We start from the raw sequence: 24,568 nt of genomic DNA on the forward strand, positions 1-24,568 counted from the left end.
TTTAAAGGATTTTAAGCCATTTGAATCCCACCATGGAGGTTACCAGTTTGATATGGAAGCCCCATTATTTAAGAACAGGGTAGGCTCCAAGGGTCTGTTTGTGAGCTGTTTTATTCTTTAAGTCCAACATCACTATTATTGGTAGTGAACATATGAACAAGGAAAAATGGTATTTAAAGTACACTTACAGTACAATACTCTACACGGTCTTACCTTGAGATGCAGGCTGGCAGGAGTTGCTGGAGCTGGCTGTAATAAGATAGGTGAATTTTGGAAATGGACACGAATGCTGTCTATGGACATTTGGCCAAGTGTGTTTGTATCTTGAAAGTTGAATGTTCTTAATAACTCATTTTTGCCCAGCCCACAGGTGTACACATTTAATCCCTGTTGCGCGTATGCAATGTTGGGCAAAAATTGCTTAAATAGGAAAGTTTCTGTACTTTGCAGTTAAGTGTGCCTACCTGATATAGGGTGAAACCTATATTGATAGTATTAATTGTATTGACTATCTCCTAGAGATTTTTGTGGTACTTTTGAATGCTTCCTGATAGTTTGAAATATTTTTTAGTCACTGTAAATATTATCTAATAGGGTGTTGTCCTCTATAGGGTTTTGGTCCTCTAATTAGGAATCTGGAGTCTGTACAATCCTGTTTTAGAACAGAAAATGCAATTTCAGTCCCACATCTGAGGTCCTCTGGGTAAGCTGTGTGCTTTCAGATAAGAAGAGCTGCAGGTAGCATTAATTTTGTTTATTGCTGAAGAGCTGGAGCAGGATTTGCCCAGGATCTGACTGCAGAGGAAAGTGCTGCAAAATTCATAGGAGAGCAGGAGTGTTTGATGTGTGGCAGTGCACACATTCTTGAGGAGCCTACTCTTCTTCTGCATCCATCATCGAATAGGTTGGATGAGTTGCCAAATCTAGATTTCCATTCAGTACCAAGAGGAGAAAACAGTAGCCATTAATGTCAGGGGGTAGAAGTAGTAAAGTGTACTAAATTCCTAAACCCGTGGTGATGGAGCTGCTGTATAGATGCCCCTGGTTCTCCTCTCCTGGTATTGTTTGTAAGACCATCCTTCTTGCCTCTGCTGCCTTGTGGTTGGAGACTAGTTAATAATACCTGGGTGATTTTCTTGCACTAGCAAAGTATGCATTCTGCATTCTCTCTTCTCCTATCTGTTTTTTCTTGCTGAGAAGAATTATTGGAGTTCAGGATCAATTCACAACTGATGTGGGCAGCAAACAGATTTGTTCTGTTTGTATTCCAGGTCCTTCATTGAACATTCTAAAGCAGTGTTTCTCAACATTTGTCTCCAGCTGTACCACTTTGCGTTGTTCACCTATTGGAAGTAGCACTGGAAGTAAGTGGTGATGATGTCTTCACCAGTTACTTCTGGATTTGGAGGTCAGATGCAACATGGGAAACACCAGTAAGAGGCCTGGTATCAGCAGATCTGGTTCTCTGTGCCCCCCTATTCATTACCTTGTTTTTGTTCTTGCTTTAACAGATTGCTAAAAAACTTCTTGTTTTAACAGGTGGCTAAATTGGGAACATGGCAGACAGAAGGCACAGTAGAGGGAGAGACTGCAGAATAGCTTCATGAAGCCGCTTTCTGTTACCATTCTGGCGGTCTCTATCATGCCTTCTGCGTGCCTGACTGCTTTCCTGTTAGCCGTGTTCCCATTTTAGTGACCTGTGAAAGCAAGAAGGCTTTTCAGCGATCTGTTAAAGCAAGAACTATGCTGTCTTGGTGCCAAGGTAAACAACAAAGGTTGCTGCTTTTACTTTTTTAGCTTTTACGCTAAAAAATCTTCTTGATTTTACAGGTTGCTAAAACAGGAACACGACAAACCGGCAAACAATAGAGGGAGAGACAGTTACTGTTCTGGCAGTCTCTGTCTCTGTTGTGCCTTCTGCTTGCTCATCACGTTTCTGTTTTAGCAATCTCTAAAAGCAAGAAGGTTTTTTAGCGATCTGTTAAAGAAAGAACAAAGGCAAGGCAGTGGGCGTGGGGGGAGGAGGAGAACCCTATACTTACTATAGTTACTATACTTACTATAGGGTTCCCTTTTGTCTGCAGTTTCCAGTATCCACGGGGGGAGTGCCAGGAACATCTGCCCATGGATACCAGGGCTCACCTGTATATTTATATATAATAAATAAACTCAACTGCATAATTTGTACCTATCAATAATAGATAGCCTAAAGTCAGGTAGGTGGGAGATCCAAGTTTTCTAAAGCTTTTCTGGCTGGTCATTGAAGTTCTGCAGTCAGTGAGGCAAGTACCTTAACTGTTTTCAGACCTGTCTTAAGTTGCAGTCCTCCTGTACACACTTACAGTAAGTCTTGCTGAAATCAGTGGGACTTAATTCTGGGTAGAAATGTGTAGGATTGTACTGCTAGATTATTATATGAACTGAACAGTAGAATCTGAGTTCTTGAAGGTAGCATGGCAATGTTCCTTCATTTGACAAATGCCAAAAGGTATCACTTGAAGCTTTTCCTGGTGTCAGCACTTTCTCCTTTCAAAAAGGAAAAGGGGTTGGGTAGTCAGATTCTGGCAGAATTTCCAAGCTTGTGGTGCTGACTCAGAAGTAGCATGAGATTCTGATTTTACTGTTTCTAAGGTGAAGATACTGTGTGTGTGTGTGTGTGTGTGTGTGTGTGTGTGTGTGTAAACATGCTCAGTGTTTTTTTACTGATCTAGTGGATGTTCAAAAACAACATAGTTTGGGCATAGGGATTCTCTAGGTGTCATCCAAATAAGTTTTATCGTGACACCTCTCTTGTGCTTAGAATTATTTTCAAATATTTCTTTTCCTCATGAATCTTAATGTTTAATGTGGAGTTGCAGACACTAATAACATTTGTGCCTGAAGTCTTAATATGCATTACATTGTGTTAGGGCAGAATAAATAAAGTACTTTAAATGTGTTTTAGTTCTTAGAGCAGTGGTTGGTCGTGACCCACTAGTTTGTGTAAAGCTTCCCCCATCCCTTTGAGCGATGGGGGAAGGGGAGGCAGTGACATGATCCTCAGGATTGTGATGCTAAGGTGGGGGAGGGGGTGCTTTTACTTACTGTGGGCTTGGGCAAGCAGCAGGAGGTGCGGGGAGTCCCGCACAGCCTTCCACAGGGCTCCCTGAGTGTTAGAATGCTGAGAAACAGCACATGCAAACCACCTGCTGCAAACTGGAAGGGGTTTGCACATGCTGTTTCTCAACGTTCCAAGCCTCGGGGAGCCCTGTGGAGGGCTGTATGGGGCTCCCAATACCTCCTGCTGCTTGCAGAAGTCCACAGTAAGTGAACCCCCCCGTAGCGATGTGATTCTGGGGATCATGTCACTACCCTCGCCCTCCTGCAAAGACTTACTTAGGGAGTAATGCTCCCTAAAAGTTTGAGAAATGCTGTCTTAGAGTTTGTATTTGTGCTCTGCTTGGCAGCTACAATATTACTTTGTCATTCTGAGCGTAAATCTTTAACTTGAGGTCAATGCAATTCTGAGTTACATGTGTGGCTGTTCGATACAAACCTTATGATGTATTTGAGATATATTTGACATATTGTTAAAATCTGTTACTTAAATACTTTGGATATTGTGTTTCCATGTAAAATAAATGTTTTAATTTTTACATAATACTAGTAAGAATAGACTTTTAGTTTATATATTTCCTATTAGGAGTAAACCCATAATCAAGGAGGTTATAACTGTTGACATTATGCTTAAATATTCAAACCACTTGCTTTTTATTGGTGAATTTTTAAAAGTTGGAATTGTTTGTTAACACAGTGGCAATAATGTTAAATTAATAAGATTTATGAATACATGCTTCTAGAACATATAGTACTTGCTGGCCTCTAGGGATGATGCCTGGATATGTGAAGGCCTTTGGGAAAAATTAGAAACCTGGTGAAAAGTTGAGAAAAGGCTCATGAAATATTTAAGAATAATTCAATCAGAGAACGTTGTTTAAAGCAGTATTTTAATATAGTGATACAGTATAGTGATACTTGTATCACTATACAGTGATAGTGATACAATGATAGTGATACATGTATCACTATATAGTGATACATGCCCAGATATCCAGTATGTTCCGTTCTGGAACCCCCCATGGTTAAGTGAAACCACGGATAACTGGGGACACACTCCCGAGGCTTTCTGAGGATTACATGGGCCTCCCAATGCCTTATTGTTGTTGGCATCCTTCAGTCTCAAAAGACTATGGTGTCACGCTCTGAATGGTGGTTCTGGAACAGAGTGTCCTCTCCAGTGCACGAAGCCTGGGTAAAGTAGATATGGAGGATAGACTGTTACCCATGCAGCAAATCCCCCCTCTCCACGTCGCTGAAATGGTCCAATGGAAAGGCAGAGGCCAATATGGTTGGTTCCAGCGGTGTCGCAGGAGTTGCCAGAACGTGACTGTGTTCAGCCATGAATTGCCTCAGGGACTCCGGCTCCGGATTTTGCCTCGAGGTTGACTCCTGAAGCCTTTTCCATAACTGGATGTAGCCACAAGGCAGTGGAGGTTTGGGATCAGAGTTTTCCTTCTCTCAGATGAACTGCCTTTCCAGGCTGACGAGTCTCATCTACCCGGTGGTAGATAATAATAATAATAATAATAATAATAATAATAATAATAATAAAAATGTGTTAAGTAATTATGCGTGATGAATTTCATGTTCTACAAGTGGTACTTGAAGCCTGTATTCTAAGTTCCTCTTCTGTGAATAGAAGACACTTCTAGTCATGCAAGCATGGGCAATTTTCACCTACCTTCCCTTAACTCTGCAGCTTTCTGTGCTGCATACAGTCCTGTTTTTGGGACTGTATCTCCTGAAGCAGGTTTTTGATTGATACAGAGGGCTGCTGTGCTGAAGAGACTGTGGGAAAAGTTTACTTCTGCAAACTTCCTTTCATGCTTGCTCCCTTGCAATTCCATCCATGATTAATTTGATAAGAAACTGACAGCGCAACTCGGTGCACGTCTGCTCTGAACTAAGCCCCATTTTTATCAATGGCATTTACTCCCAGGTAAGTGTGCATATAAGATTGCAGCAAAATCTAAGTGCGTATCCTACACACATGTGTAGGATAATATTGTTTTAAAAATATTGGTTTTCACAGAATACCCCCCCCCCCAAATGTCTTCTATGTCAGGCATGTGGATGCGGGAGAACCCGTGGACATTATATATCTGGACTTTCAGAAGGCGTTTGACATGGTCCCTCACCAAAGGCTACTGAAAAAACTCCACAATCAGGGAATTAGAGGACAGGTCCTCTCGTGGATTGAGAACTGGTTGGAGGCCAGGAAGCAGAGAGTGGGTGTCAATGGGCAATTTTCACAATGGAGAGAGGTGAAAAGCGGTGTGCCCCAAGGATCTGTCCTGGGACCGGTGCTTTTCAACCTCTTCATAAATGACCTGGAGACAGGGTTGAGCAGTGAAGTGGCTAAGTTTGCAGATGACACCAAACTTTTCCGTGTGGTAAAGACCAGAAGTGATTGTGAGGAGCTCCAGAAGGATCTCTCCAGACTGGCAGAATGGGCAGCAAAATGGCAGATGCGCTTCAATGTCAGTAAGTGTAAAGTCATGCACATTGGGGCAAAAAATCAAAACTTTAGATATAGGCTGATGGGTTCTGAGCTGTCTGTGACAGATCAGGAGAGAGATCTTGGGGTGGTGGTGGACAGGTCAATGAAAGTGTCGACCCAATGTGCGGCGGCAGTGAAGAAGGCCAATTCTATGCTTGGGATCATTAGGAAGGGTATTGAGAACAAAACGGCTAGTATTATAATGCCGTTGTACAAATCGATGGTAAGGCCACACCTGGAGTATTGTGTCCAGTTCTGGTCGCCGCATCTCAAAAAAGACATAGTGGAAATGGAAAAGGTGCAAAAGAGAGCGACTAAAATGATTACGGGGCTGGGGCACCTTCCTTATGAGGAAAGGCTACGGCGTTTGGGCCTCTTCAGCCTAGAAAAGAGACGCTTGAGGGGGGGCATGATTGAGACATACAAAATTATGCAGGGAATGGACAGAGTGGATAGGGAGATGCTCTTTACACTCTCGCATAATACCAGAACCAGGGGACATCCACTAAAATTGAGTGTTGGGCCGGTTAGGACAGACAAAAGAAAATATTTCTTTACTCAGCGTGTGGTCGGTCTGTGGAACTCCTTGCCACAGGATGTGGTGCTGGCGTCTAGGCTAGACGCCTTTAAAAGGGGATTGGACGAGTTTCTGGAGGAAAAATCCATTATGGGGTACAAGCCATGATGTGTATGCGCAACCTCTTGATTTTAGAAATGGGTTAAGTCAGAATGCCAGATGTAGGGGAGGGCACCAGGATGAGGTCTCTTGTTATCTGGTGTGCTCCCTGGGGCATTTGGTGGGCCGCTGTGAGATACAGGAAGCTGGACTAGATGGGCCTATGGCCTGATCCAGTGGGGCTGTTCTTATGTTCTTATGTTCTTATGTCTTAGAAATTCCGGGAATTTCTTCTATGTCTTAAAAATTCCTGGAAATTTTGCATTTCTTATGATGACGCACACTCAAATGGATTAATAGATGGAGGAATGCTTAAAATGTTCATTTTTAAAAAATCTTAAGGTTATTTGCTTCATTTCCATAAGTACCTTTTAATTTAGTTGCTGTCACGTTACAGGTCTGAACTAAAGATTGTATGTGGTGTACTGTTTCTAATAATAGAAATCATGTATTAAATTTAACGGGCTGATCTTAAGTTTATTTGGGAACAAGTTGCAATGTGTTAAGTGAGGCTTATTGCATAGTAAGTGAATTTTGAATTGCAGCCATACTGATAAATAAAAGTTTGATTTAAATAACGTTTTAAAGGTTTTGCTTATGATTGTTCAAAAACATACAAAAATGTGATATGAGAAAAATTTTGGTGATTTGACTTAGTATGCGCAATTTATGTTGTCTCACATACATATCAAGGGCTGAGGGTAATACTATACTTCCCAGAAATAAATCTAGGATGGAACAGAGGTACACTGGGAGAGAAACTTAACAGTTTTTAAAATCAGTGGTGATATTCAAAAGACAAGTGCCAGGGTTCTCGGTTTTTGTTTGCTGTTGATGCCTGACTAATGGAATTGGGGAAATGGGTTTTTCATTGTTTTGTCCTGTCAGTATGACTGTTGGTGCAGAAAGCTCACTTTAAAATTGTGTTTTTATATTGAATTATCTTTTGTTAACATGTGTTTTTCATATGGGAATAGTGGGAAGTACAGGCATTTCCCAGTATCCGCAGGGAATATGTTCCTGGCCCCAGTGTGGACACTGCAGGTAAAGGGGAACCCTATCTTTGCGCCCCCATGCCCCATTACTTTTGTTCACTTCCTGTTTCTTGCTGCCTGTTGTGCTTAGTCTCCCTTCTAGGTTGCAAGTTGCTTCCCTGCTCGTCCAGCTGTGTAAGCTTTTTATTTAAAGTGTTTGTTCAAGCAAGACACCTTGTAACTTCACTTGAATATAATCCACATAAAGATAATGGGGTGTGGGGAGCCCACGGGGAACCACGAGTAACTAGATCAGGGATGTCTGTAGATTCCTAAATCAAGCAGGCAAAGTTGGCATTGCATTGGAGACAAAATGAAGTTAAATGTAGCACACAGCTTGTGTTTTTTTAACTAACATTAGCAGCAAACTGAAAAAATGAATCAAATCTAAATGTGGTATGTTGGAATGAAGTTGAGTCTAAAATAGTTTTATCCTCTTTGGTTTCTGCTGCCCTTTGGGTTTTCTCTGGTATTAGCAAGATGTATATAGTTTGATGCAAGTAGAATAACTTTATTTTTTCCTAGCCGTACGTAGGGAAGATGATGGAATCATTTTTCTTATCTCCATTTCCCTTGATAGTTACTACCTAGCTCAGCTCTTCTGCATGGCATAAAGAATTTTTTGTTAGCATGACTTAATGCCTACCTAAATGTGCATGTACTCTAAAGTTCTGTAGCGCTTAGCGCACTTTGATAAAAGTTTGCCATAGTACAACCTAACTGCTGGATCTCTTATCTACTACTTTGTTCTAAATTGTTTTTGTAGTTATTATTCTAAATTAAACTGAACTCTCTTGACAAGTCCTGGCTTCTGTCCTTAGTGACTGAAAAACTGAAGTACTTGGACAATCTACCTTAGGCAATAGCTTAGAAATTTTGGCTGTAATTTAATACAGATGGGCCCATGTTATCCGTGGGTTCAATGCATGTGAATTTCTTCATCCATGGATTCCAAACTCGCTGGGGCTGGACCCACCTGAACCCTTTGAATGTGACTGGAGCTGTGTTCCTGGTCGCGTCTAGAGGTTGTTCTGATGCCTACAGAGACCATGGGCACTTTCCTCCGTCCTCTGCAGGCCTCAGACAGCTTGTTTCAGGGGAAATAACGCAGCTTCTGGTTTCTCAGGGAATCTGAAAGTGAAGTTTATATACCTTTAAAAGGCATTCTATACCTTTAAAAGGCCCCAACCCTCAGAATGCCTTATAAACATGGAGATTTTAAGGGTCCCAAATCAGCTGATTTCAACATCTGCAGATTTTGGCATCTGTGTGGGTTCTGGGAATGGAAACCCCACAGATATTGAGGGCTTCCTGTACTGTTCTATTTTTGAACATACCATTGGACTGTGGTTGGGAAGCACGGGTTTTGGCCACGCCCGCCAACTTTTTACTTGGCAGACAATCAATTATTGCACTATGGACAATCCATTCTCCACGTTCATCCATGTCTTTGCATAATCCTGTTTTTTTAATCAATACTGGAACCATTTAGGTGTGTGCTTTTCTCTGTAAGCCGCTTTGTGAAATTTTTGGCGAAAAGCGGCATAATAATTCATAGTAAGAGAGAAAGAGAAATCCACAAGTGCAAAGTGTGCTTTGTCTAAACATGAGACAAAGACAAAGTGACGAATCCACTTTGTGTGAGGTTTGAGAGCATTGTGTTGCAGTCTCTCCCAGCACCTTGGCAGCATTTCCCTCTCTCACCTCTCTTGGACTGCGCCTTCTCTGTTGTGTTCCTTGACTTCTGAAGCCTCATTCTGTCTCTCCCTCAGCAGAAGCAAGGGTGGTATGAAAATACAAACAAACAGACAGAACTCTGCAGAAAAAGAAATTGAGCACATGTGAAATACATTATAGTGATTTCATTACCAGGGATCTCTTCAGAGTTTTATGGAAAGCAACCTAATTTGTTTAAATGACAGGTTTATAACTCGATTGCAAGTGCGTGATGGGGAATAACTACAGGTTTGGTTGAGATTATAACAAATTATATAATTTTGTAAATATGCTAATTGGTAACATGGAAAATGTTTTCTGTAAATTCATGTATACATCTCTAATCTTTTCACATTTTTGTGATTGCTAGTTAGTCACCCTCATTAGCTAGACTTAGACCCAGAATATTTCTCGAACAGGACCTCCCGTATCTTGCTGTTCGATAAAACTGTTTTTGAAATTGAGTGCAATTTCACAAGTGGTTTGTGATATGTGTGCGATGGGGTATACCAGTCATGGCAAAAAGCTCTCAGGCATGATAGGAGTTGGAGAGTAGAGGTTGCTTAACCCTTTCTGAGCCCACGATATCCTAAATCTCCTCCCCAGTGGCTTTTCATGCTCTTGAAATTTAAATTCATGTTTGCCTGCATTTGGATCTTGTGGGCAAGCTTCATGAGATGGAACTTGGAGAGGAAAAATGCTGATTGCCGGGGGGGGGGGAGGGTCAAGCAACATTCTGCCTCACTATTTTGTCCATCTTGAACATTCCTCCAGAAGTAGATCTTCCTATCTAGAAAAAGGACCATGGGGCAGTGTTAAAACATTCTGCATGAGATGTCTCTTTATGTTCTTCATCTTTGAATTAAGTTTATGAGGAACTCAGTGCAGAATGAAAATATGGGGCATCCAGATGTTTGATTATGGTTGTTCATGGCTGTATTGTGATCCACCTTGAGATTTGGATGGCCTTTGACAAGTCCTTAGAAGCGTTCATGTTCTGAGACCTTTTTTGTACATATTTGCAATCTTTACGGACTTGGCATTCAAAATATAAGGAAGGTTTGAGGGAGAATCAGGCAGCTCCTGTTTTTCCAAGGCTTCTTGCTATTCTACATTTTGTCTTTCCTTGTAAACACCAAATGTGGTTTGATGGTTTTATGTATTTTATGGTATTTTAAATATTTCCTTTTGATCTAGGGCAGGGGTGGGAAAACTTTCAACTTTAGGGATCCTGGACCTTTAACAATTGTGTAGGAAAGAGAATTTCAGCAGGTGCAGATTGTCATCTGTCATCACTTTAGGAATCTTGGACTTTAACAATTGTAGAAGAGAGAATTTCAGAAGTTGCAACTTGTCATCCCACATATGACAAGCTGCACCTGCTGAAATTCTCTTTCCTATATTTGTTAATCTGAAAATATTATCATGGATTATAGCTGGTTGGGGCAGAAAGAAGCATGACAAGGAATTCTTAGACTATCTTAAGATGGGGAAGTTATTACAAGCAATTCTGTCTAAAAATAGCAGTTTTTTGTTCTATCATAAGAGGTTCACAAAGACCTGAAGGGGGCGATTCAGCCCAAATCCCCTTTTCTGACTGGGTACAACACGGAGAATTTTCCTGGATAGAAATTTCATCAGGAAGGATGTGTGGACTTATTTGAACCTGAGCTTCCTGTCTATGCCCCAGTGGAGCCAGAAGAGGTCAGTCAACTAATTGGACTTTTCAAAAGTAAGAAGGCCCCTGGAATTGATATGATACCCCCTGAATTGCTGAAGAATGATCCTGATTGGTGGGCGCAACTATTAGCTCCTCTCTTCTCTAAAGTTCAGAATGGGACATATCCCACAAGATTGGTTGACTGTGATTATTGTCCCAATTTTTAAGAAAGGTCATCTGACTCCCCGGCCAGTTTTAGGCCTATCAGCTTATTGTCAACTGTCGGCAAAACCTACATGAGATATCTATATAATAAGCTCTGGGCCTGGGTTAGCTCCCACAATATTCTCCGTCCAGATCAAGAAGGTTTCATGCAAGGCAAATCGACCATTGACAACTGCCTGATTCTCTCACATCTTATTGATAAGCAAGTTAAGACATCCAAGGCAAGGCTGTATATAGCCTTTATTGATCTAAATGAGGTGTTCGATTCAATAGACAGAGGATTGTTCTGGAACAAGTTTACCTTACTGGGGATTGACAAGATTTTTGCTCCTAATTAGATCACTGTACACCAGCGCTTCCTGTCAGGTGCAGTGCCCCCAGTCTGGGACTTTGTTCCAATCAAACAGGGTTGTATCCTGGCACCGCTGTTGTTCAACCTGTTTATGAACAACCTCACCCCAGCCTTGGAGAATGTTAACAGCCATTGTCCTAAGCTGGGCAACCTTTGGGTGCCATTGCTTTTATATGCAGATGACATGGCTCTCCTATCTTGCACCCATGTGGGCCTCTTGAGGTTGCGTAACAAATGTGCTGAATATCTAGCAACCAACAAGCTGGAGATCAATTATATCTAGTTCAAAGTTATGATCTTTAGAAAGAAATGAAAGTCTTACAGCTGGATCTGTAAGGGTAATAAGATAGAGCAAGTCTGCCAGTTCAAATACTTGGGTATTACATTTCATTATAGGCACTCATGGGCTTTCCACCACAGCTCAGAAACTTGGTCAAGCTTTCATCATCAGCAATTGCACGATTTTATTACACCCAGGGCAATAGGTATGTACTGGCAGCCCTGGAGGTTTTCAAAGCCAAGTCAGTTACTCAAGTTCTGTATGGTGTTCCGGTCTGGTTCAAGGCACTAAACCAAGGGTGCCCAAACCCCGGCCCTGGGGCCACTTGTGGCCCTCGAGGCCTCTCAATGCGGCCCTCAGGGAGCCGCCAGTCTCCAATGAGCCTCTGGCCCTCCAGAGATTTGTTGGAGCCCACACTGGCCCAATGCAACTGCTCTCTGCGTGAGGGCAACTGTTTGACCTCTTGCGTGAGCTGTGGGATGAGGGCTCCCTCCACTGCTTGTTGTTTCATGTCTGTGATGCAGTAGCGGCAGCAAAGGAAAGGCCTGCCTTGCTTTGTGCAAGGCCTTTTATAGGCCTTGAGCTATTGCAAGACCGTCATTCATTCATATAAGTTCATCTTTAATATATTCATGTATGTAAATCTATGTAAATTTATTCAAATTTTAAATGTAAATTAATTTTTTTTTCCCTGGTCCCTGTCACAGTGTCAGAGAGATGATGTGGCCCTCCTGCCAAAAACTTTGGACACCCCTGCACTAAACCAAGCTACAGAGCATATCCAATATACCTTTCTTTGGAAAATTTTGGGCATGCCGCACTGTGTCCCTTACTCCACTTTATGCGTTGAGTCATATGCCTTCTCTGTGTGTTCTGAACCAAGTGGAGTCACTTGAGCACACCTTCTTGTTCTGTCCTTTGCATAAGTTTCTACGACAGAAATGTCTTATGTCTAGCCTGGCACACTTCCAGGGATGGGCAGAGGCAGATGTGCTGCAAGCACTTTTGTCAGCAGAGGAGGGAGAAACTCATGTTAACATCTCCTGCTTTATCACTGCAGTCATAAGTACCCAGGAAATGAGACAGGAAGTTTAGCCCTGTATGAGACTAGCTTATGGGGGCATTATCGACTGCTGGATCTTTTTTGAGTGTGTGCTATATAATTATGAATCATGGAGCCATCTTTTGATTTTATGTAAATATTGATTTTTAATCCATGTATTGTTGTGATGTACATGCCAATAAAGGTAATCTAACTTTTTTCTTTCCCCTTTCCTGCATTATAAATAAATGGAAGAAAAAAAAAGTTTGGGAACTACTGAATTACTCTATTTACTCACAGTTGTGTGTGTGTGATCAGTCCGCCACTCTGTACAAACAAACTTTAGCATGAGAAGCTGATATTCTCTCTGTGTGTTTTTAAACGTAAGATGTGCCAGAGTGTTCACAAGGATAGAAGATACCACCACAAAAGTCAGCCACAAATGCCACCGCAAAAATCAGAATACCACTACAAAAGTCAGATTTTTATAACATAATGCTATGATAGTTCTATGTGAATTGGCTTAAAGCTATTTTGAGCGATTAGCATTCATTTTGAATGACCACTTTAAGAACATAAGAACAGCTCCCTGGATCAGGCCATAGGCCCATCTAGTCCAGCTTCCTGTATCTCACAGCGGCCCACCAAATGCCCCAGGGAGCACACCAGATAACAAGAGACCTGCATCCTGGTGCCCTCCCTTGCATCCAGCATTCTGATACATAGTCCATTTCTAAAATCAGGAGGTTGCACATACACATCATGGCTTGTAAACCTGTAATGGATTTTTTCCTCCAGAAACTTGTCCAATCCCCTTTTAAAGGCATCCAGGCCAGATGCCGTCACCACATCCTGCGGCAAGAAGTTCCACAGACCATCCACACGCTAAGTAAAGAAATATTTTCTTTTGTCTGTCCTAACTCTCTCAACACTCAATTTTAGTGGATGTCCCATGGTTCTGGTGTTATGTAAAGAGAGTGTAAAGAGCATTTCTCTATCCACTTTATCCTTCCTGTGCATAATTTTGTGTCTCAATCATGTCCCCCTCAGGCACCTCTTTTCTAGGCTGAAGAGGCCCAAACGCCATAGATTTTCCTCATAAGGAAGGTGCCCCAGCCCAGTAATAATCTTTTGCACCTTTTCCATTTCCGCTTTTTACAATACAGGTACAGCTGGAGCCTGTTTATCCATGGATTTTGTTTCCGAAGATCTGGCTCAACATGGATCCTTCACATGCACATTAATAATAATAAATAATAATAAACTTTATTTATATCCCGCCCTTCTCCCTAAAGGGACCCAGGGCGGCTAACAACATGTAAAAAAAAACACACACACATTTAAAAACATAAATTAAGACAAATAGCAGATAAAAACATTAAAAATACATTAACAGAGACCTTAAAAAAACAGTAATCAGATTAAAAGACAGAATAAAAAGAGTACAAAAGAGCAAGTCACAGAGGAATCAGGCCTGTAAAAACTACAAAATGTGTAAAAAATGTTAAAAAGGCCAAAGAATCAGAAGGCTTGTGTAAACAGCAGTGTCTTCAGGCCTCGCCGGAAACTCTCAAGGGAGGGAACCATTCTCAAGTCAAGGGGAAGGGAGTTCCATAATGTTGGTGCCACTACCGAGAAGGCCCTATTTCTTGCAGCCGCCCCCTGGACCTCCTTGGGTGGCGGCACTTGTAAAAAGGCCTTCTCTGATGACCTGAGAGGGCGAGCCAGATTGTACGGGAGTAGGAGAAATGCAGGGAACAACGACAGCCACTCTTTATAGCCTTCATAGATCTCACAAAGGCTTTCGACCTGGTCAGCAGAGACGGCCTCTTCAAGATTCTCCCCAAGATTGGATGTCCACCCAGGCTCCTCAGCATCATCAGATCTTTCCACAAGGACATGAAGGGCACTGTTGTCTTCGATGGCTCCACATCAGACCCTTTTGACATCCGAAGCGGAGTGAAGCAGGGCTGTGTTCTTGCACCAACCTTGTTTGGGATTTTCTTCGCTGTCCTGCTGAAGCAGGCCTTTGGAACTGCAACAGAAGGCATCTATCTCCGGACCAGATCAGACGGAAAGCTCTTCAACCTCCCCAGACTGAGAGCAAAATCCAAAGTCCAGCTGAAATGTCTGCGTGACTTCCTCTTTGCCGACGATGCAGCTGTCACTACCCACTCTGCCAAAGATCTCCAGCAGCTCATGGATCGTTTTAGCAAGGCCTGCCAAGATTTTGGACTGACAATCAGCCTGAAGAAAACACAGGTCATGGTTCAGGATGTGGACTCATCTCCCTGCATTACAATCTCTGAGCATGAACTGGAGGTTGTCCATGACTTTGTGTACCTTGGCTCAACGATCTCCGACACTCATTCTCTCGATACCGAGCTAAACAAGCGCATCGGTAAAGCAGCTACCACGTTTTCCAGACTCACAAAGAGAGTCTGGTCCAACAAGAAGCTGACGGAACATACCAAGATCCAGGTCTACAGAGCTTGCGTCCTGAGTACACTTCTGTACTGCAGCGAGTCATGGACTCTTCGCTCACAACAGGAGAGGAAACTGAGCGCTTTCCACATGCGCTGCCTCCGACGCATCCTCGGCATCACCTGGCAGGACAAAGTTCCAAACAACACAGTCCTGGAACGTGCTGGAATCCCTAGCATGTATTCACTGCTGAAACAGAGACGCCTGCGTTGGCTTGGTCATGTCGTGAGAATGGATGATGGCCGGATCCCAAAGGATCTCCTCTATGGAGAACTCGTGCAAGGAAAGCGCCCTACAGGTAGACCACAGCTGCGATACAAGGACATCTGCAAGAGGGATCTGAAGGCCTTAGGGATGGACCTCAACAAGTGGGAAACCCTGGCCTCTGAGCGGCCCGCTTGGAGGCAGGCTGTGCAGCATGGCCTTTCCCAGTTTGAAGAGACACTTTGCCAACAGTCTGAGGCTAAGAGGCAAAGAAGGAAGGCCCATAGCCAGGGAGACAGACCAGGGACAGAATGCACTTGCTCCCGGTGTGGAAGGGATTGTCACTCCCGGATTGGCCTTTTCAGCCACACTAGACGCTGTGCCAGAACCACCTTTCAGAGCGCGATACCATAGTCTTTCGAGACTGAAGGTTGCCAATACACAGGCGGTCTCTAAGATATCCTGGCCCAGAGCAGTATAGGGCTTTATAGGTCAAAACCAGCACCTTGAATTGGGCCCGGAAACGAATGGGCAGCCAATGTAGCCCCCGGAGAAGCGGACCGACAGTCAAACCGCCTAGCTCCAGTGACCACACGGGCTGCCACATTCTACACTAATTGCAGTTTCCGGACCGTCTTCAGGGGCAGCCCCACATAGAGCGCATTACAATAATCTAACCTCGATGTCACCGTGGCATGGATCACCGTGGCCAGGTCTGCATGATCCAAGTACGGCCGCAGCTGGTGCACCAGCCGAAGCTGAGCGAAGGCCCCCCTAGCCACAGCCGCCACCTGGGAATCCAGGAGCAGCTGCGAGTCCAGGAGGACCCCCAAGCTGTGAACCTGCTCCTTCAGAGGGAGTGCAACCCCATTCAGAACAAGCCGATAATCCAGCACCTGCATCGAGGATTTCCGAACCAGGAGAGCCTCTGTCTTATCCGGATTTGCCAGATTTGACTCAACCTGAAACCTTGAAGGTGACTGGAGCTGTACTCTGGTCATCTCCAGGGGTTTTTCTGAGACCTTAAGAGAAGAAACTCCAGAGGTCCCAGAAGGGCACTTCTGGTTTTCAGTTGAAAACCGGAAGTACCCTTCTAGAACCTCCTGAGGTCATTCTGATGACCATCAAGACCATGCAGATCCCTCGCAGATAACTACCTCTATTTTGTTTCTTGTACCATGATCCTTTCCCAAAACTGAACTGTTCTATAGTTTGTAAAAAGTGAAATCAGAAATTGGAATTACATTTCTGCTACATGAAAACTTGATGCTAAACTGAAAGCTTAGAGCAGGGCTGCCTAAACCCAGGCCCATGGGCTATTTGCGGCCCTTGGGGACCCTTAGTCCATCCCCCAGAGAGCCCCACATCTCCAGCAGGCACTCACCCTGCTGGAGACCTGCCAGAGTTCTTGCAGGTCGGATGCGACTGCTTGTCACTGCAGCAGTGAGGGGATGGCTGGTCCTGCAGAGTTCCTGCTCTTACGTTAGAATTCTGCAGAAGCTGTGCCCATCCGGCAAACACACTGGGTTTGGGAGGCTACAGCTGAGGCAGCACTTTGACTGGGGGTGAGAAATCATGGGCAGCTTGAATGTGCTGCTTGGGTATGTGTAGGAAGGGGTGGGCAGGTGCTGAAGGAGAGAAATGAGTTGCTTGAATGACTCCTGAAGTCAGAAACATTCCCCCCCCTTCTCTCTGTTGCTTGTGAGACCCTTATTCTGTGTTAACTTACTCCTGGTGTAGATGGGTGAGTGTCACCTGCAAGTCAGAAACATCCCCTCCCCCCTTTCTGGGAAAGATGTACTGTATAGAATAAGAGGGAATATTGGAATGGAATGGAGAGAAATGCAGTGTTGGTCTAACTGGGTGTGTGAAGGTAGAGCCGTATGAATTCCTTTTGTATTACAGTGAAGAGGATTTTTCTCATACTTCATGGAGACTCTTATGGGTGACTGGGAAGTTCTTCTCTGTGAACTTACCACCTAGCACTTCCTAGCACACCATTCTTTTGCTTACTCTGGCCTTTGATAGAAATCCTTCCCTCAAGTTGTGCTTCTCTAGAATTCTACATGTGCTGCTCTAGAATCCTACACCTGCCTTTTCAAGTCTCATGAGCATTCTTAGGTGTTAATGCAACCTGGACATTCCATGCAGCTCCTTTTTTTCATGTTGTATGGGAGAGGGTAAAAAAATAATTGCTTATGGACCAGAAGGGGAACAGTACTGTGACTTGGATAGATCTTTCAGCAGTTGGTGGCCCTACTGCCTGCAGTGTGTGTGCGGTTGAACTGTGGAATTTTGCTGATGGTTGCATTAATTCTAATAAGGAATATCACAGAAGCAAGTACTGAATAGGTTTGCAAAACTTAATTGCTAGATTAATCAACTAGGCTCTTCATTGGTTTTGGGAGACTGTTTTGGCTTTGCTTATTCTAATGAGAACAGAAATCTTAAAAGTGTTTCTTATAAAAATGAGTATTATATGTCAAACTAGTTCATGTGAAAACTTCTTTAAAAAGCATTTAATTTGAAATGTTGGCAATATACTAATGTATTTAAACTTCATATTAGAAGGCAGGTACATAATCTAAACTTTTTTCAGTTATAATGGATGATTTCTCATCAGTTCCTTCACTACGAGTTCATACAGGAATTTACCGTATTATTCTTAGAGAAAATATAAGCCCCTGAAGAGAGAGAGAGAGAGAGAGAGAGAGAGGTGTTAGTTTTTTTGCTGCATGTATGGAACTAGTGTGTGACCTTATTTGCTGTCTTAACGACTGCCATATATTTGGTGGTTCTAAGAAGTTGAGATGATAAAATGAATTTTGAATAACGTTTTCTAAATGAACTGAAAACCAGTTTTCAAGTTAACATTCATGCAGGCTATTGAACATACACCAGAAATTATGATAATGTCTTACTGTTTAATAAAATGATGAGAGACTTCAATGGAGATGGGTTATATAAATATTTGAAGGTCAATAGAATCTTTTTAGTTGCATAACCTTGTTTATAATGGATAACACTACATCAAGTTTTACCATGCAAATCCCTTCTTGAGGAAGTAATATGCTTACTGAACACACCCTTGTAGTTTAATATCTTGTGGCTGTTTTTCATAGTTTAAAGATAGATATGTGATAATTTAGTTTGATTTCTGCTTTGCCTGGATAAATGGAGTCTAAAGACCACTAACAACCCAACCCTCAGCTGCCTGGCACCCAGAGGAGCAGCAGTGCCAAAATGGCTACTGCTGTATCCTGTGGGCTTTGGGCAGCTGCTGGAGTCTCCTTGTCTCCTTCCCCCAGGAAAAGGCCCAAGTCTCGCACTCAAGTCTGTGCTGGCTGTTCTGCCAGCGCAGAGTTGAGAAGCCCCCCTGAAAGCCCAGTGTGGGGTTCTGGATCTGGAAGAACAGAGTTCCCCTGGTCCTGCTTCTCTCCTGCCCTGCTCCCTCCCTGTCCCAGAGTGCCTCACCCCACCACGACTAACCTCTAACTTCTGTGCCGCCTAGAACTTGTCCCTTGCTCCATGCAGCGAGCCTCCGGCTTGCACTGGCTCAACACGAACTGGCGCCGAACTGGTGCCAGCACTGACCTGTTGCTGAGTGTCACGGGTGTGCCTTATGGCATGTTTGTGACACTTGGCACCGGCATAGGGCAAGTGCGCAGAGCTCAGGATTGGGATCTGAATCAAATGTTCTTTTATAATTTATGAAATAATTGTTATTTATTTATTTTACACAGGTGTAAAAAAATTTTAAGCAAGAAGAAGCTAAAAAGAAAGCAGAAGAGTAAATTAAAAATAAAAACACGGAACAAGGTAAATTTCTGTTTGTCTCTTTGTCCAGATCATATTTAACTATTTCATCTAGAGAACCTATTGCAAATTGAAAGAAAGCACTAATATCTGTTTAATAGTCATGGCCTGAAGAAACTCAAGGTTCTGTACATTTCATTTTTTATATTTAAATTTTAATAATTTTTAGAGGGATTTCCAGTGAAATGAATTATCTGACATTTATACTATGTGTGACTAAGTTCTCTGAACTTTTTACTCTGTTCAAAGTAACTCTTTTATCTAGACTAGAGTTTTGTGTTGTTCCATTGTAAGGGTCTGTGTTGGTTGCAATATGCTTAGTACATTCACAATTTAGCAGAAGTTGACTGTAAGATTGTAAATAAAACTGACAAATACTGCATCTGTCTAGTGTTTTAACTTTGGCTAGTTAAACCAGCTCAAGTAAGTAAGTCTTTGTAATCTAACCTAAGTAGTCAATCAAATTTTGCATCAGCCTGAATTTGTATGCTGCTTTTTTGTCTCAATGACACTGAAAGCTGTTTACAATAACACATTGAAAAAGCAAGGAAAATACACTAACCATCTAATGAACAATGAGTATCAAATAACATTGTGATGGAAATAACTTAACCTTGGGATCCAAAGTGCTGCGACTCTTCTGTTCTGCTGGTACAAATGTGTTTTACAGTATCCATCTCCCAGTCACAGGCATCTGCACCTCTGAAAAATCACTCGAAAGTTGGGGGAGGGGAATCTCCAGACTGGCACTCCATATGGTACAAACCAACAGTCAATACTTTTCAAGTCCTTGTCAGTGTTAGAAGTGAGAGTCAAATCATAATTAGTAGTTCAGGCTGCAATCTTAATAAACTTACCTGAGCAGGCAGCCCAATCCTAAGCTTCTTGGCACCCGGAGGAACAGTGGCACCAAAATACTGACTGCTGTATCCTGTGGGTTTGAGGAAGTTACCGGAGGTCTCTTTGGGCGAAGGGGACTTTCATCCCCCAGGTCATGCAGTGGGGCTTCTCATGTCTGTGCTGGCTGTTTTCTTGGCACAGACTTGAGAACCTCCATGTTCTCAGCACAACACAGAGGATAGGATCTGGTGGAATAGAGCTCCGCCGGTCCCTCCCACCCTGGCCCCTCCTTCCATTCCACCCCCCCCCAACCTGAGCAGCTGCATTGCTGCTTGACTGCCTTACTGTCCTCGGGCTGCCACGCAGTGTCCTCCACCCAGCTCTGGGCCCACTGCCAATGCTGTTGCTTCCTATTGTGCTGTAAACATGCTTTATAGCATGTTTACAATACCTGGAGCCCAGCATCGGCACTAGAATTGGGCTCTAAGTCCCCTTGAACACAGTGAAATTTACTTCAGGGTGGACATACATAGGATTGTGCTGTCAGAGTCTTAGCCACTATATTACATCAGTTTCACACAATAAGCATCACCACTCATGTCTTAACATACAGTTGGACATATACTAGGAAGCTCCAGCCAGTTGGATCTCCTTGGTATGTGCCCAGCTATGTTTAGGATATGTATTTGCTCTTCATGTTAGTCATTTTAACTGCAATGAATCCTATAGCCGCAGAAAATGAATTTGCCAGGCAAAATGTGAAGCTTCTAACAGTTTTGAAAAGTGCATCTTTACACTTGCAGGCCTCATGGTACCAGAGTTGTGGGGGGGGGGGGATGTGTTGGCCGCTGTAGCAGGTGGGCATCCTTTCTGCCTTTAATTAAAAGTGGTTGCAGCTCTTTGACACAAGTGTTTTTGGTACCATGGTCCTGGAGAAATCATCTGTGAAATCAGTTTAATGAGTGAACTCATACTGTGTTGCAGCTTGGCATCTTTGTGTCAGTTAATTCATAAGCTATTCCTGTAGGGAGGCTAAATAAGAAATGGTTTTTTCAGTTGTGTTTGTCCAGACTCCCTCCAAGGGCATATGTTTTGCAGCAGTGTTTGGTAACCTCCCTTTTACACCCTTGACTTCTGTTCCCTGAAGGTTGTAATTACTCTCAACTGTAGATTTGATCTCCCTGTCTCTCTCTCTCTCATTTTCCTTTGAGTTTTTTTAATTACATGGCCTGTTAGCAAAGATACAATTTTTTAAAAGAATGTAGTTTTGATAAATACCTGTGTCTGATATTTAGTATAATAAGATTTAACCAAACTGTTGACTACAAGGAAGTTTCTTGGCCTTTTTAAAAATCAGGCTGAAAACCTGGATGGCATGGTATCCATACCTGATATCAAGCTTCACAGCAACCCTTCAGCTTTCAATGTCTACTGCAACGTGCGGCATTGTGTTCTAGAGTGGCAAAAAAGGGAAACCTCTGTAGCTTTGGCTTCCAAAAATACCGTGCAAAGTGGTGATTCAGACAGTGATGAAGAGGAGGAGGCAAAAGAGCCCCCTATCAAGCTTCCAAAGGCAAGTAAACCTGGGCAGTCTTTCAAGCTGCCATGTTATTGGCATAATACTTTTTGACATGCTTTATTCATTATTATTATTATTTTTATTGATAACAGTATTTATATACCACTTTTTAACAAAAAGTTCACTAAGCGGTTATAAAACAGAACTTGAAGCATCTTTATGTAATAGGATTTACTGCATTGTTTCTGTTTTTAGATCATTGAAGTTGGGCTGTGTGAAGTTTTTGAGCTTATCAAGGAAACAAGATTTTCTCATCCGTCGCTCTGTCTGAGAAGTCTGCAAGCTCTTCTTAATGTGCTTCAGGGCCAGCAACCGGAAGGTCTCCAGTCAGAACCTCCTGAGGTTCTAGGTAATGTTTCTGAAATGTTAAGTCATCTTTTATTTTTTTCTAAAGCAGGACAGATGTTAAAAATATTACAAATTATGGGAAGCATACTTTGCATCTCACAGCAAATATACTTGCTGGAATAGAAATCTCTTCAGAATCCTCTGTTGACAGTAGTACAGGCGTGCCCTGGTATCCATGGGGGTTCCTTTCCAGAACCCCCCACAGTTACCGGAAATCGTGGATACCAGGGAACGCCCCCCCCACCCTTTGTAGGCGAAGGAAGCTCTGCTCCCCTTGTGTCCGGAGGATCCTCTGAGCCCAGCAGAAACCATGCTTGTCCATACCAAGTCTCTGCCAGGCTCAGATTGAGCCCTACAGTAAAAAAAAGTGACTTTTGTTTTCTTTTTGTAAAACCAGAAGTGACTTTTTAATGCCTTAAAAGGCATTAGGAGGCCTGGAGAAGCCCTCAGTGGCTTCCCTAAGGCCTCCTAATGGTTTTTAAGGCATTAAAAATGTCGCTTCCGGTTTTATGAAGAAAACTGGAAGTTGGTTTTTTTGCTGTAAGGCTCAGTCTGAGCCCAGCAGAGGCTGCGAACAGACATGCACGCAGCCTTGGCTGGGCTCAGAGGACCCTCTGGAGCAGGGGTGCTCACACTTTTTTGTCTCGAGAGCTACTTTGAAACCCAGCAAGGCCCGGAGATCTACCAGAGTTTTTTTTACAATGTTCGCGCCATCATAACATATAACATTTATGTGTACAATGTATGTTGGTGTACCTTGAGCCCCCTGAGTATAACAGGACTTACTCCTGAGTAGACATGCCTAGGATTAGGCTGTGAGGCTGCAATCCTAGCCACACTTACCTGGGAATAAGCCCCATTGAGTACAGTGGGCCTTACTCCCGGCGTTTCCTCCCAGAGGCACCTGAAGGGGGGGGTCGGCACTCCGCGATCTACTCATTTTGCCTCGCAATCTACCGGTAGATCGCGATCTACCTATTGAGCACCCCTGCTCTGGAGGCTAGGGGAGCTTTTTTTCTTTAATTTTTTATTGTGCTTTTGCAGGCAGCAGCAGCCTTAGCAGTGTCTATAGCATTTTTGGCAGTTGGCTCCTGCTGGTTGCTGTGTTTTTCCCCTTTGGAGTGGGTAGGAAATGTTTCTACATTGTCTCATAGAATCACTTATCCAGTCTGAAAAAAGAAAAAAAACTGATGATCAGCAGGAACTAGTTGCTGAGGAAGCTGTCAGCAGTGGTGTAGCTAATGATCCTGTTGCCTGGTGCAGAGTGCAAAATGATGCCCTGGAAGTGACATCACTTCCGGGTTTTGATTTCATACCCGCTTTTTCAAAAAGTGAGAAATAAAAAATGTGCAACGTTCCCCAAGCAACAGCACCTCCCCTAGCACTCAGCCCCTACTAGTGTCTGTCTGAGGCAGGCCCTGCCTATGTGTGAGGGGAAGTCGGGGCATGCCCTCCCCCGCCAGGCAACTGTTTTGTTTGGCAGGCAGAGCTGGAGTCCCCCAGCTGCCTTGTGGAGGGGGAGGGAGAGGAGACTGTGGAGGCTTACTGGCTCACAGTGGCTGAGTCGGGAGGAGGACTGGGGGCAGGCAGGTGGGAGGAAGCTGTGCCTGACTGAGGCCCCAATCCTATCTACACTTACCTAGGAGTAAGCCCCATTGACTCTAATGGGATTCACTTCTGAGTAGACATGAAGAAGATGGGGCTCTGAGGCTCCCATCCTGTCCACACTTTTCTGGGAGTAAGCCCCACTGACTCTAAGGGGACTTACTTCTGAGTAGAAGTGCCTAGGATTGACTCTGAGTACATTCATGCAGAATGGGGCGGCAGGCAGCGATGCGTCTCCCCCTTCTTCCGCTGCTGCAAGGAGCGAGGTGGAGGCAGTTTGCAGCCCCATAGAGGAAGCTCCCTTGCCTCAGTGCCCGCAGGCCTTGGTGGGGCGGCTGTTGGTTCTTGGGTGCAGGGGCTGCGGTGCTGGCACTGAGGTGGCCCACAAAGATCTCCTCCAGCCCTGCCAAGGTCTGAGGCGAAGCGGAGCTGGCTCTTCTTGCCGGGAACTTTCCCTGCTCAGCTTCTGCCTGCCGTTGCAGCCTCAACTGCCTTCCCAGCTCTGCTAAGGGTGGATGGGCGGGTAGCCTGCCCCACACCCCCTTTACTTTCCCTTCCCGCCCAAGTGAGGGCAGCCCAGACGGGGCTTTCCCAACCCCGCTCTGCGGGGCATCCCTGCTCCCTCCCAGCTGCTAGAGGCTGCTGGAGGGAGGGCAACAGTGTAGTCTGTTGCCACATGTGCGATTTATACTCGGCTGCACGCAGCTATACAGCGGACAACTGTTGCCCCATAGTCCAAGTCGCGCATGGGAGTTGTTGCCCCCCAGCACCTGATGTTGCCCTTCCAGCAGCTGTAGGCTCATGCATCTGCTACCCCCTTCACCCCCTTAGCTACGCCACTGGCTGTCAGTGCTTCAAGACCTGTTAAAGCTACCACTGCCAGAGCAACTACTTGTCCAAGCATGAATTCTAGGTCATCAGTGGCATTTGAATGAATGGTTAGAGATGAGACTTGAGTTACTATGATACAACTATTATCCACAGCCAAGTGTGAGGCAACATTGAAAGGCTTTCCGCTCCACCTTATAGCCTCAATCTGTTCTCTTTACCCCAGCTGTCACTGAGTTGGAAAAGATGCATATACACAGGGTCAGATTAAGTGTTTGTT

The 24,568-nt window shown here is 43.8% G+C and overlaps 1 protein-coding gene across 1 annotated transcript in view; it reads left to right on the forward strand.

Moving 5' to 3' along the window:
* The window catches only part of MYCBP2 (MYC binding protein 2), a 187,656-nt gene that overhangs the window by 4,725 nt on the left and 158,363 nt on the right, over window positions 1–24,568 (forward strand). Inside the window, exons 2-4 of the mRNA XM_066618790.1 lie at window positions 19,016–19,091; window positions 21,286–21,501; window positions 21,703–21,856. Of these exons, the coding sequence (XP_066474887.1) occupies window positions 19,016–19,091; window positions 21,286–21,501; window positions 21,703–21,856 (446 nt within the window). The remainder of the gene's footprint in view (window positions 1–19,015; window positions 19,092–21,285; window positions 21,502–21,702; window positions 21,857–24,568) is intronic.

Source organism: Tiliqua scincoides, chromosome 3 (assembly GCF_035046505.1).
Source record: "Tiliqua scincoides isolate rTilSci1 chromosome 3, rTilSci1.hap2, whole genome shotgun sequence".
Lineage (NCBI taxonomy): Eukaryota > Metazoa > Chordata > Lepidosauria > Squamata > Scincidae > Tiliqua > Tiliqua scincoides.